This window comes from Petaurus breviceps, unplaced genomic scaffold, assembly GCF_028583685.1.
Source record: "Petaurus breviceps papuanus isolate PSGF00001 unplaced genomic scaffold, PetGlider_PUasm1.0 188, whole genome shotgun sequence".
Taxonomy (NCBI): domain Eukaryota; kingdom Metazoa; phylum Chordata; class Mammalia; order Diprotodontia; family Petauridae; genus Petaurus; species Petaurus breviceps.
The window spans coordinates 19,635,622-19,646,139 of NW_027185804.1; the positions used below are offsets into that span (position 1 = coordinate 19,635,622).

The following is a 10,518-nucleotide window of genomic DNA, read 5'->3' on the forward strand; positions in this document are numbered from 1 at the left end:
AGAGGCCCAGAATAGACTCTCTTGCCTTCTAGGGGAAAAAAAAACACACAGATAAAAAGAAACACCAGCGTTCTGGGCTATTGTTTGCCCTTCCAAACGTGGTACAAGAGTAACTTCTGGGATAGAGCAGGAAGTACTTTTATATGAGAAACAGGAAAATATTTGGAGACAATCTGACCCAGCCTGGTGTTAACTTAAAATGGTTAATGCCTTCCCTACCAAAGGCATTTTCTTCAGAAACCTATTTTCATATTCTCCAGAACTCTTAGAATTCTCCCCAGCAGAAATTCCAGCAACAAATAACCCACCAGTAAAATATATCTCGTGTCTGTATACAACCAGTTTTCTATAAAGAACACAGAATGTCTGAAGAAATTGCCTGGGCTTTTCACAAAGTGAGATGTGGCCCAGGAGTTACTAAACCCCACAATCACTTTGAGATGCCAGGCATGAGAAAGGCTAAGCAGGATAATACTTGGTGTTTTGGGAGGCATTCAATGCTTTCCAAAGCACTTTCTCACAAGATCCTCAGATCAACCCAGTTAGGCAGGTATGGCGATAGTCTCATTTTACTGAGGAATGAATTCAAGGGAACAGTGTTTAGTGATTTGCCCAAAGCCACACTGTTGCCTATTGACAAACTAGTTTTCCCACAAGTCCTGATTCTTGCTTTCTCCACTACTTGCCTAACCACACTCAGCAACACTGCAAGAAGAAACAATGGAGTTTTAGTCCCATGGGCTACCAAATCGATTATGCTTCTCTATGGACTTAACCCTTTACCTTCCAGTTGGAACCTTTGGGCAGACCATTTTAACAGTGTCCAATAGCATTTAAAATGAATTTCTATTTGGCTGCATTCCAAATTACCCTTATTCTTAAAGTTCATATTTGGTAGAAGATGACTCCATGCAAGTACAGTCTACATGTAACCTAAGGCTGAGTATCACTATATGCAAAAAAAAAGGGGGGGGGAGGTAAAGGGTTAGAGAAGAATAAAGAATTCTTTTTGCCTTTTATTATTCCCACTAAGTTTTCTGATTTATACTTCAATAATTCTTTAAACTACAAGGTCAGCTGATTTTTTTAAGCAATTGGGGTTAAATAACTTGCTCAAGGTTACATGGCCAGGTGTTTCTGGGTGGGTGCTAAGTGTCTGAGCCCAGATTCGATCCCCAGGTTATCCCGACACTGGGGCTGGTGCTCTTACTTGCTGTGCTACCTGACCACCCCCTAGTCAGCTCATTCTTAATTATTATTATTGCTAGACAATAAAAATAATTAATGTTTACATAGGACTTTAAGTTTTCAGGTATTTAGTCTACATTATTTCATTTGATCCTCACAACAACTCTGTGAGATAGGTGCTATTATTATTGCCATTTCACAGATGAGGAAATTGAGGATGAGAAAAGGTATGGGATTTGTCCAAGGGCACAAAGCTAGTGAGCATCTGAGGCAAGATTCAAACCCAAGTCTTCCTGGCTTCAACCACTCTATCCATTACAGCTAGTTGACTCTATGTCGATGGCACCTGGCCATGTGCAGATAGGCACTGAATAAATTAATTCTGATTTCGGGAATAATAATAATACTATCATAACATGGGGAGGGGGGGCTAGCAATATCTCTGTTCATGTTCTGTTTTACTGGGATGTGAAATTCTCGATGTTAAGAAAAAGGGGCTTCCCTTGGGGTAGGAAAAGGTGAGGGGCTGGCAGAGTGACTGGGAGAGAATAAACTCTAGATTCATAAACTCCTTTAATGGATGAATGAAAGGAATGTCATTGCAGCCTGCACTCATAGACACAGGGGTAGAAAAGAAAATAGAGGTTAATTTTCTAGTCCAACCCCCTCACTTTAGAAAACAAAGGGCCAGAGAGAGAAAGAGATTTGCCCCTTGGTTATACAGAGAAGAGAAAGACAGGATTCAAATCCAGCCACCCCAGCACTAAATCCCACAATATTTCCACTGCATTGTGTTGCCTTTTCTCTGTACTTGTGGAAGAATTGTAATATTTAGGTAGCCCACTTATTAGTCAGGTCTTAAGACCCGTCAGCTGCAGTTGTTGGGCCTTTCTTTCATTTAAGAATTTTAATAGGGCATTATTAACTTTAGTTAGATTATACTAAGCTTAATTTTTTAAAAGAAGCATATTTAAAATAGTCTAGTTTTCAGAAGCATCACTGTAACAGACCAATTTCAAAAGGTTTGATTGCGAGTTTTTACTTCACAATTCCTTTTCCAGATCACAGTTATTTATACTTTTTAAAGAGGATGGAATCAATATGGTTATCTGTGTGGCTAACAGTCTCACACAAAGAAAAACGGAGAACAATCAAATAAGACCCAGAAATCATTCTTCCAATGATTGTCATTGAACTGTAACATTAGTAAACATTCACAGTTTGAAGTCTCGTTCGATCAATCTCCAGCATAAAAGTAGTGCAAAAAAAAGCATTCCAGTCCCTTTATTTTATGGTCCCAACCTTGGTAACATTTCCTCCAATTTCATGTCCTTCAGGATTTTTGTCAACACTTGCTACTGATGTCTTTCCAAAATTAATAATAAAAATAATTGATTTCTGTGGGCCCATATAGCCTGTTTTTTTTTTAAGTTAATTTCCAGTTAAAAATAAACTCTGATAAATCCAGGATAAAACCATGGCCTCTATTCTGTTAGACAATTTACTTCCTTAAGTCTACACAGCAATTCATACAAATTTTTGGAAAAACAACCACTATGGAATCCAATGATTTCTGAGAGATTCAGTGAAAGCATTGGTAAATGACCATTTGACTTATTCATTCTTACATAGTAAATACTTCCAATGCCAACTTTTTTTCTGCTATCATTGAGTAATTACTAGCAATGTTGACATCACACACATGCACTCGAGCAGACACACACACACACACACACACACACTCCCTGTCAAATGATCTTGGCTTTTTTTTAATCATCTCTTCCAACTGATGTGCAAAACTCTTGCATTCTAATAAAAATATAAAGATTGATTTGCTTTCCTTTAGCCCCAACCCCCTCTACAAGGTATATCATCTGCTTGATATGTAATACAAGTTTAGTTATAATTAGGTCTCATTTAACCAATAAATGGTGTACTACTGTATGCATTAGACTCATTTGCATATTTCAACCTCTTCACTGCACTCTCTCTGCATAAATAGATTTGGAAACTTTGGAAGGGGGAGAGCATCACACGTCAGTCTCCACAGTCTTGGCGTTGCTGCAGTTTTTTTTATCCGTTTCACTGTCGTCCCCCTTCCCCTGACATTTTTCCTCTTTTGCACAAAGAGATTCCTTAACTCCTTCTTCCATCTCCAGATACTCAGACTTGTCTCCAAAGGAAGAAGAAGTTGAGCTCCGGAATTTCTTCAGCAAGTTAGAGGGGAGATACGGGCAGCTGACAGCATTCTGGGTCAGCTGTGTCTGCTCCTCGTTCTCAGTCTCTCTATGGTAGAAATAGTTAAAGTTGGAGACAATCACTGGCACGGGCAAAGCAATGGTTAACACGCCTGCAATGGCACACAGGGACCCCACTATCTTGCCCCCCACCGTGATGGGCTTCATGTCCCCATAGCCCACAGTTGTCATGGTCACCACAGCCCACCAAAAGGCATCCGGGATGCTTTGGAAATGCGTAGTAGGCTCATCCGCTTCGGCAAAGTACACAGCACTGGAGAACAGAATGACCCCGATGAAGAGGAAAAAGATCAGAAGGCCCAGTTCCCGCATGCTGGCCCTGAGGGTGTGGCCCAGGATCTGAAGGCCCTTCGAGTGCCTGGAAAGCTTGAAGATCCGGAAAACCCGGACCAGGCGAATGATCCTCAGGATGGCGAAGGACATGGCCTGCTGCTGTTGGCCGTTGCCACCCCCTTGCTGCTGGGCCAGGTCGGTGCCCAGGGTGATGAAGTAAGGCAAAATGGAAACAATGTCAATGATGTTCATGATGTTCTTGAAGAAAAGGGCTTGGCTTGGGCAGGCAAAGCAGCGGACCACAAACTCGAAGGAGAACCAGATGATGCAGACCGTCTCCACGATGAAAAAAGGGTCATTGAAGATTGTGTGTCCAGAGTTCTCCAGGTGAGGAGACATGGTGTCATTGGGCATCAGACCCCGCCCACCGGCATTCATGGCCAAGGTAGTCTCCTTCTCATCCCGAAACTCCGGCAGAGTCTCCAAGCAAAAGATGACAATAGAGATCAAAATGACCAGGACGGAGACAATGGCGATGCCCCGAGCTGGGCTGGAGCTCTCCGGGTACTCAAAGAGTAGCCAGATCTGTTTCTTGAACTCGTTCTCCGGCAAAGCCTTGTCTTCCTCCTCCCTCACAAAGCCCTCATCTTCCCGGAATTTGAGGAGGGCCTCCTCTCCCAGCTGGTAGAACTTCACCTCCTCAGTGAAGATGTCAAAAGGGACATTGACTGGCCTCTTCAGACGCCCGCCTGACTGGTAATAATACAGGATGGCATCAAAACTGGGCCGGTTCCGGTCAAAAAAGTACTCGTTGCGTAAAGGGTCAAAATACTGAGTCCTTTTCTCAGGATCCCCCAGTAGGGTCTCTGGAAACTGAGCCAGGGTTTTCATCTGGGTCTCAAAGCGGAGGCCGGATACATTGATGACCACCCTCTCGCAGCAGTCACTATAGCGGACAGAACTGTAGCCACCGCCACCCCCACCCCCGTCATCCTGAGGCAGCAGGTCCGTGTAAGAACATTCATCCCCGTGGTCATCCTCGCTATAGTAAAACCTCCCATCTTCCTCCTCTTCCTCCTCCTCCTCTTCCTCCTCCTCTTCCTCACTCAGCTCCCGCAGGATCTTTTCTTCCGAGCCGCTGGGCATGAGGTCTGAGCAGTGAGGGAAGCTGCCCTGCCGGTGATGGAGCTTTTTCTTCTCCGAGGTGCGCTGCTGCCGCCGCCGTCGTCTGCTGCTCCGGCTGCTCTGGAGGTCGTGGGAAGAGCAGGCCCCACGGCTCTGGTGGTGGTGGTGCGAGCCGCTGCCTCCTGCTGAGCCCCCGCTGCCTTCCACCGCTGCCGTGGCAGCGGCCACCGCGGCGGCCGCGGCGGCCCTGGAGTGCGCCAGCCGCTCCCTCTCTCGTGCCCGGGCCTGAGCAGCATATCCATAGGGCATGTGACTGTTGCAGCCAGAGCTCTCGGCACTTACCATCGCAACCTCCATGGTGCTGGTTTAACGCAAGGGCTGACCTAGGAGGAGAAGGATGGCAAGGAAATGGATTGTTCCTGTCCTCACCAAATCTGGGCAAGCTCTGAATGCTTAGGTGGATTTCTTGGAAGAACAATGGTGATTCCAGTCCAACTTTGCATTTTCCACCCCAGCTGCTCCCTAACCTCTTGCCTTTCACGGGTTCCACATTGTACCACTGACCTTGGTTGTAGAGGATTCAGCAGCAGCAGTTTCAAGTCTAGGTCAGAAAAGATGGGGTTTCCCAAGCATTCTTTTATGCCTGCCAACTCCAGACACAGAAATGGTTTTGGAGCCAGTCTATGAGGAAGTCCTGAGGTTCAGAAAGAGCAAGCATTAGCCAGCTAGTAATGGCACCAGGAAAATGCATTCTCTCTTCCTGCCATGGAAATTGTCCAGAACTTGGTCTATCAAACTCAAATAATAAAAAAAGATGTCTTTAGTTTTAACATCTGCCTTCAGGTGAGGATTTAACCCACATCAGGTGTTGTGATGTAGGCCCTGCCATTGCTTCTCAAGCTCAGCAAGGAGGACTTTGAAGCCCCCTACACATCAGTCCATCAATAATGTCTCAAGCCCAGGGGCAAAGGACAGGCAGAGGCAAAGACTTTAGGAGCAACAGAGGGTACAAGAGGCCACTGAAATGTCAGACTCAACTCTGAGGTCTCCATAGAAGACAGGGAGGTGGAGATGAGTCACTCTTTGGCTAAGACCATGTAGAAGTTGCACTTGACCTGAAGAGGAGAAGAAACAAATGGGGTGGGTGGGGAGGGGGAGAAGAGGAAAAACTGTCATTGTCCTAATAAAAAATATCAACTACCAACTTGTCTTGGACTTCCATGTGAATACCTAAATGGTCCTCTGTTCAATGCTCACTGGATCTCCAAGGTCCCAAGCTCTCATCCTAAGTGGTCTTAGTGAAAGAAAAGAGCCTCAAATGGACAAAGTCAAAAGTCATGCATTTGCTAAAAGTGTATTATAGTCTGTTCCCTTATTCCTTTCTCACTTGCTTTTTTTTCTTTCTTAATCCCACTTTAGTCTCTTTTCTGACCCAATTACCCCATTACTCAGTCTGTTTTCTTCGCACCTTTTAGTCTGTTCTTTTCTCTACTCTATCCCCACATGATTCTCAACCCAAGCCTTTGCTTTCACCTATTCTAAATAGCAGAATCACAGAACCATAGGCTGTGAGAACTAGGAGGGTCCTTGGAGATCTTCCAGGTCTTTTTTAAAGATGGGGAAACTGAGGCTCAGAGGGAATGGCCCTTGTTAAAGGTCAGTTGCCTGGGCAGGGGAGAGCTGTGAGGAGAACCCAGATCTGATGATCTATTCAGTGCTGATTCAAAACTCTCATTATTGATCCTTTATTTTTTCAGGGGGGTTTCTGCCACTCCCCATTTCTTTTACCTTTTCTAAACAACATTTTCATAGTCTTTTCCAGGTCTTAAATAATCTCCTCCCTCACCCAACATTCATCATTCCATAAGTTAAGGCTTTAAAGTTATTCCAGCCCAAGAGTGATCAGACAGTGCTATGCTTCTGCTATCCTAGGCATAGTTGTGAATCCCCGAAAGCACCCTGAGCAAGGGGGAGGGTAGAGAAGAGATCTAGTCTAGCCTACACTCTCCAGTTTGATTTAGGAAGAGATATTCCCAATTACCTCAAACATTTCCCCACATTTTGGTTGAGTGTAATAGTATGCCTCCAACTCTGGATTAGCTCCCTACCCAGAGGATGCAGGGCAATTAATCCCCATTCCTAATAATCCACCTTTTTCCTTTCCTCCAAATTTGTTTTTAATTGTCCTGGCACAATTCCCACATGGGAGCTTATAGGATCATAGCTTTAGAACTAAAAGGGACTTTGGAAGTTACCAAAGCTAGCCCCCTCATTTTACAGATGAGAACACTTAGGTCCAGAGAAGTTAAGGGATTTGCCCAAGTCCCACAGATTGTGTCTGAGGTGGGAGTCAATTCTAGATCCAGCACTCTAACCATTATACCATATGGACTCTTTATCCTTTTATATCCCTTTTCAGTTTAGAAGCTTCACCTTCACTAGTTGTTCTCCCATCCATCCCCCTCTACTTCCAAACCCCTCAAGTCTTCCTGGTTTTCTCAACATCCACATTTCCTTCCAACCTTCTCTTCACTAAAGAATGTACCTTCTTCCAAGGCCCAGTCTGGCTTCCCCTGTCACTGAGCTTCCCTCTGGACTTCCAGTCTATCGTCTTTATCTTTTGTCCCATTCCCCCCGCCCCCAGGCTCCTCAAATCCATGTATTTATCAAGGAAAGCCCCAAATCTCTTATCTCCCTTCCTCTTCCCTTTATATGATGCAACAGAATTCATGAAGTGACTTTAGGGCCATGGAATTAGGGGAGGATTAGAGGACCAATTTACAGACCATTTCTGATAGCATTTTTAGCTTCTGATGTTACTAGATGCATCCAAATGCAAGGGACCAAAAGAAAAAGGTTTTGGGAACTCCTTGAGAGAATCCATCTCTTGAACACCTGCTGCTCCTTACTGAAGTGTGTCAGCCCTGAAGGCCCTAGAAAGCATCGAGGACATGCAAATCCAGCTGTGGCAAATGGGGACCATATACCTCTCCCAATTAAGGGAACTCTCCTTGGGAGGGAGAGGAAGTCCCCATTTGGAGGTTTCCCAGGCAACAGAACTGGGAGGCTACATCTCTCAAGGTGTCTTACATTATGTTTTTCCACATCCCTAAGAAATTATTTGTGCTTGCTAGAGGACTCTAAGTCCTGAAATGTAATGCATCTCCAGTTTTATTTTCACAACAGAGAATTTATGAAAGCAGACCCTTAGGGTCAGGTCAGGTCAAATCAGCACAAGGTGGTTTGTTTGTTTTTGTGATTTAGATCTCTCTATTCCTACTTCCCAATGCCCAGACAAATATACAACCAGTAAATTGAAATCCGTGTATATAAATAAAGTACACAACCACAACTTTCTTTGCATTTTTTCTTTTCTCCTGACCCATGGATATGCAGGACTCTCAGACAACAAGCTAGTCTGTCTCCTCTATATCCACTTGCCCCTCACTCCACAAACTGATTGAGGAGGTGTGTGGGGGGGGGGGGGGAGTGGGTGTCATTCTTTCATTCCCTTCTCCTTCTGTTCAAACATCTCCCTTCCCTGTCATTGGTCACCAGTTATCTCACTGTCCCTGGTCTTTAAAGAGTTCCCTCCCACCTAACAAGGCTGACTGGGTCAAATCTTCCCCAGGGTGAGCTAGGCTGACTCAAATTCACTCCCAAGGGCTTCTCGGTAAGGGACCTAACCAAGGAACCCCTCTGCTATCCCTTTTTTATGTCTGAATCCCCATAGATACTGAGTGGGCACAGTAGGTGTTTAATAAATGTTTGTTGACTGATGTATTGACTTATGGCTAATAGAATTATGCTCAATTCCTTCCCCCTCCCCACACACACACCCTTTAGACTCCTCCCACTCCTCTCCCCTCCAAACCCACCACCGCCTTCAGGATATAATTCCTCTTATTTCTAATATCCCCAAAGGTCCAGGGTGGTACTTGGACCTGGTCCCTCTGATTGAGAGTGTGTGTGCACATATGAAAGGCCAACATACAGTGAAAAATAAGCACACCAACTCACACGCGCCATTTATATAGCCCCTAAGTGTGTGCTCATCATATGCTGATAAAAATACATGCAAATTCAGAGCTGGGAGAAGCAAGCAAGCAAACGAAACCCGCTCACCAGCTGTTCCCCAAAGGAACAGCGGACCAGACTCAGGGATGAGGCAGGCAGCCTCTGCTAAACCGAACACCCGCCCCCCCAACCCCCTCCGCTGGGGAAACGACATCTTTAATGGAACAGTCGCCTCCGGATACAGGTTCATGCCTAAGCATAGGAAACCCGGGACGAGATTGGGAAAATAACAACTGTTGGCAACAGGAGCAAGCAGCATCCTCTGCACCTCCCTTCTCCCACCTCCCAGGGCTATTTTTAACAGCCTTCCATTCATGTCCTTCTGCTGGATCCTGGTAGCCCCCCTCGTTTTTCTGCCCCCTCCCCCGCCCCGCATCCATGCCCTGCTTTTAAACAGAAACTCTGTGACCCCCCCCCCCACGGGGGGAAGGGAAGGAAAGAGAGGAGGCAAGAAGAATTCAAGGATACTTACCGTTCCCAGGCAGAGAATGTGTGGGGGGGGGGGGGTCCTCCCTGTTTTCCCAAGCCAAAAGCCAACAAGGATGGAAGGCGGAGAGGGATCCAGGAGAAAAGGGAGGAGCACTCAGGTGGGGGGCAGGTGGGGGGGCCAAAATAAGCCCAGACAGCGACTTCTCAGATCGGCGGGGGTGAGGGGTGGCGGGGTGGCGGGCAAAGGCAAAGGAGCCCCGAACTGCCCGGGGAGATAATGATGCTACCCTGGGAAGGACCCAGGTATCCAGTTGCCTCCGGAGATCTGCGTTCCCGGAGGCGACTGGGAGGGGACGGGAGGTCCACACATGGGGGGGGGGGGGGGGGAAGAGAGGGAGGGAGCCAAGGGAAGGGATAAAAATCCTAGACAGCAGCGCTCACTTGTTAAACCCGAATTCCTTCCCTAACATCCATCTCTCCCTCTCTCCCGTGCGCGCTCTCTCTCTCTCTCCTCCCTCTCTCCCGAAACAGCAGCAGCAGCACACGCCTCCCTGGGCGGGGGCGGGGCCAGGGCCGGGCCGAGGGTGTGGCGATCAAGGCTGTCGCCAGGGGCGCCTACCCGGGAGGGCGCAGGGGGCGGGCTCAGTCACGACGCCGCAATTCCCTCCCCCGCCCCACCCCCTCCCCAGGGGCCCTGCCGCCCCCCACCCCCTAGGGAGGGCGGGCTGTCTGGGATGTTGCTTCTTGCTCATCCACTCTGGAGGCTCTTCCTTAGGGTCCTCTCTGGCGCACCCCAGCACCATCACCACCGCCCCCCACCTGAAAAGGGGGGGGGGGGGGGGGGGCGGGAGGGAGAAGGAGGGAGAAGGGAGAGCGGAGAAGGAGGAGGAGCCCTGGGAAGTGGGAGGGTGGAGAGCCCGACGGCCAGAGCAGGAGCCCCGCAGCTAAGAGGAGGGACGGGGCTAGGGGAACCCACGGGAGACCCCAAAGGCACGGAGCCTGGAGCTGCAGAAACCCCGGTTTGCTGGCTTCACTAGCTGAAATCTCATCACCCCCAACCCACTTCTTCCTTCCCTCCTTTCCCACTGTGTGCGTGTGTGTATGTGCGCGCGCACACGCGAGTGTGTGTGTGTGTGTGTGTGTGTGTGTGTGTGTGTGTGTGTGTGTG

General features: G+C 47.4%; 1 protein-coding gene across 2 annotated transcripts; it reads right to left on the reverse strand.

Annotated features, from left to right (window-relative positions):
* Window positions 1–2,201: 2,201 nt before the first annotated feature.
* On the reverse strand, window positions 2,202–9,891 carry KCNA4 (potassium voltage-gated channel subfamily A member 4). 2 transcript variants are annotated; one of them, XM_069091352.1, is made up of 2 exons: window positions 9,792–9,891; window positions 2,202–5,959 (listed from the first exon to the last, which is right to left on the reverse strand). In XM_069091352.1, the coding sequence occupies exon 2, from the start codon at window positions 5,199–5,201 to the stop codon at window positions 3,219–3,221; it is 1,983 nt and encodes a 660-aa protein (XP_068947453.1). In that variant the 5' UTR covers window positions 5,202–5,959; window positions 9,792–9,891; the 3' UTR covers window positions 2,202–3,218. The 2 variants fall into 2 exon arrangements, with proteins under 2 accessions (XP_068947453.1, XP_068947452.1); XM_069091351.1 differs by lacking the exon at window positions 9,792–9,891 and adding an exon at window positions 9,394–9,552.
* Between the last annotated feature and the right edge of the window lie 627 nt (window positions 9,892–10,518).